General features: G+C 44.4%; 1 protein-coding gene across 1 annotated transcript in view; it reads left to right on the plus strand.

Moving 5' to 3' along the window:
• Positions 1-3320, plus strand: part of PDIA6 (protein disulfide isomerase family A, member 6) — a 70454-nt gene that overhangs the window by 59486 nt on the left and 7648 nt on the right. The window contains exons 5-7 of the mRNA XM_011960974.1: positions 1211-1317; positions 2547-2677; positions 2749-2773. Of these exons, the coding sequence (XP_011816364.1) occupies positions 1211-1317; positions 2547-2677; positions 2749-2773 (263 nt within the window). The remainder of the gene's footprint in view (positions 1-1210; positions 1318-2546; positions 2678-2748; positions 2774-3320) is intronic.

A 3320-nucleotide genomic window follows, 5' to 3' on the forward strand; every position in this document is an offset into this window, starting at 1 on the left:
CTGTCACCCAGGCTGGAGTGCAGTGGCGTGATCTAAGCTCACTGCAGCCTCTGTCTCCTGGGTTCAGGTGATTCTCCTGCCTCAGCCTCCTGAGTAACTGGGATTATAGGTGCCCATCACCACACCCAGCTAATTTTTGTATTTTTAGGAGAGACGGGGTTTCACCATGTTGGCCAGGATGGTCTCGAACTCCTGCCTTCAAGTGTTCCACATGCCTCCGCCTCCCAAAGTGCTGGGATCCCAGGCGTGAGCCACTATGGCCCTCCATAAAAGGAACTTTCTAAAGAGATTCTATTAGAACTAGTTTTGCCTTTACACTGAAGACAGCAGATGGCATAGGTTATTCCAGTACTTCTGTGTTAGTTAATAGCCCCTGACTCTCTTGAGCAAATAAGTTATTGCTGAACTTCCAAAGACTATTGTCATCTTGCCTCTGTGAGTTTTAATGCAGGTTTGTTAGGTTCAGCTTAACAGTGTTCCAAGCAAGATAGGAAAAAAGAAGCCTGGAATGGTTTCCAGTTACTTGGCTTCAAAACACCTCACACCTAGTTTTTCCATCTTTTCTATCCGCTATTTCACAGAAATAGTTCCTTTTGTATTTGGGAAATTCTCCTGCTTTCCCAGCTAGATTTTAAGCTTCTTATTCACCCATGTCCATGTTTGGTAAACATTTGTGAGTTATTCTCATTAGGAGATGGTATTTGAGCAGGGAGTTTTCGTTCACACTAACTACATAAAACTTAAGAGGAATCAGGCTGGACACAGTGGCTTGCACTTGTGATCCCAGCACTTTGGGAGGCCGAGGTGGGCGGATCACTTGAGGTCAGGAGTTTGTGACCTGCCTGGCCGACATGGTGAAACCCCGTCTCCACTAAAAATACAAAAATTAGCTGGAAATCACTTGAACCTGGGAGGCGGAGGTTGCGGTGACCCGAGATTGTGCCACTGTACTCCAGCCTGGGCAACAGGGTGAGACTCCATCTCAAAAAAAATAATAATAATAAAAAGGAAGAGGAATTGGTTTTCCAAGTGTTAAGTCTAGTGCAAAATGCATACTGGGGAGAAAGTTTGTTCTGTCAGAGATACACATGTTGTCAGAACTGTGTCACCCGGTGAAGCTGACAGTGAGGTAAAGACACTCTTGGGCCGGGCCAGATGAGGCACTTGCTGAAGGCCGGGCTGAGGACCGCCTACCTTCCATCTCCTGTAGGTGGCAGAACTGGTGAAGCCATCGTAGATGCTGCGCTCAGTGCTCTGCGCCAGCTTGTGAAGGATCGCCTCGGGGGACGGAGCGGAGGATACAGTTCTGGAAAACAAGTAAGACCATAAAATGTCAGTTTTTAATGTGTCATAATTTTGAAGCCAGAGTGTGGATTCCTTGTAAAAGATAGTTGTTTTTTTTAAAGTATGTTAAAGTGGTAAACTTTGAATTAAAGAATAATGGAGGATTGGATCCACCGAACCCAGAGGGAACCATCCATCCAGCCTGCTCATTTGGGCTCCTCAGAATTGCTGTTGCCATGGCCAGTCAGCCCCAGGGCCTCTCCATACCTGCAGTCCAAGTACCAGGCCCCTAGATAGGCTTCCTGGGCCCTGGGCTAAAACAGAAGAATGTGAACTTCAGGGAGAAAGAGCTCCAGGCCCAGGAGCCAGGTGCTGGCATCCCATGGCACTTGTAGGTCAAGAGTGGGGATGGGGTGGACGGGTTCTTCTCTGGGTCGGCTTTGGCAAACTGTGATGAGACTGGATTACCTCTTGGCCTGTATCTGTGGCAGTCAGCCCCAAATCCATGGAAAATTATACACAAATGGATAGGGAAGAAGAGAGAGAGAGGAGCAGATTGGTGTTTTAGATGCCCTTGTGTGAAATGTGAAGCTTAACACTGGTGTTCTTGTGAAAAGACAAACTCGAAGATACATAAATATTAAATGGGCCTTTACTTTTAGGAGACCAGTTACTCGCTTCTTTATACAGGCTCAGAGCTTACCCAAAGATTTCATGCTCTTGCCTTTTATTTTAAACTTAGACATTTAATGAGCATAGTTGCCTGGCCCCCTGCACTCTGCCTGGCAACAGAAAGCAATGCTGACTGCTTCTTAGATTTAGTACTGAAGAACAGTGTTTGAAAAAAGAAAAGGATTAAGTGTTATTTTTAGCTTTGTTGACTGATAGGGGCTTTGTCTATGAAAGATGTAGCAGAACATCCTGGGATGAAGCGGCAGCTGTACTTGAGTCTGAATTAGAACAGTGTTGTTAAGGTGGTTCTTTGAGCCATGTTGAGGCTTCTTACTAAAAATAGCTGGTGACGGAATTCAGGTACAGGTTATATGTTGTACTGAATGTATTGATAATTATTTGAAAGTAAAAAACTATTTACCAAGCAAAAATGATAATGCTGAGGAATGTACCCAATTTGAATCCAACAGTATTTTATTCACTAAAGAAAAACCCGAAAACTTTGTTCAGATGTGGAAGCAGTGTCATTTAAAATGGGAAAAGTATTCTTCTTGGCCAAATTGTTTGCTGTTTAATGTCACAAATGACAGGGCAGAAGTGACAGTTCAAGTAAGAAGGATGTGATTGAGCTGACGGATGACAGCTTTGATGAGAATGTTCTGGACAGTGAAGATGTTTGGATGGTTGAGTTCTATGCTCCTTGGTGTGGACACTGCAAAAAGTAAGTGCCTTCTACTAAGTAGTCTGTTCAGCCACAGTGTTTTCAGTACATTCATTAGCTTATTTTGAAAGAGCTGAACTAGATAATAGATCACCAGTAAGATCTCTTCCAGAAAAACTCTGACTCTAAGTGAATATTAAACATTGACATTAGTGCCAAGAGCTTCCTCTCTCATATTGATTAACAAGGGACTGGCTCATGTCCGGATTTAGGGGCAGTGGTGGAATGGGAAGCTCATGTGAAGGGTAGCGTGGTATCTTTAGTAAAGCCACACACAAAATGTTTTCTAGGTGTGACATAACTGGGGATTGGGCAGAAATGCACAGATCAGTTAAAAAGTATAGGCTGGGCGTGGTGGCTCACACCTGTAATCCTAGCACTTTGGGAAGCTGAGGCAGGCAGATCACTTGAGGCCAGGAGGTTGAGACCAGTCTGGGCAACACAGCAAAGCCCCATTTCTACTAAAAATACAAAAAAATTGGCTGGATGTGGTGGCGTGCGCCTGTAATCCCAGCTACTTGGGAGGTTGAGGCACAAGAATCTCTTGATTGTGTGAGGCAGAGGCTGCACTGAGCTAAGATCATACCACTGCACTCCATCCTGGATGATAGGAGGAGACTCTGTCTTTAAAAAAAAAAAAAAA

This window comes from Colobus angolensis, unplaced genomic scaffold, assembly GCF_000951035.1.
Source record: "Colobus angolensis palliatus isolate OR3802 unplaced genomic scaffold, Cang.pa_1.0 Scaffold53, whole genome shotgun sequence".
Taxonomy (NCBI): domain Eukaryota; kingdom Metazoa; phylum Chordata; class Mammalia; order Primates; family Cercopithecidae; genus Colobus; species Colobus angolensis.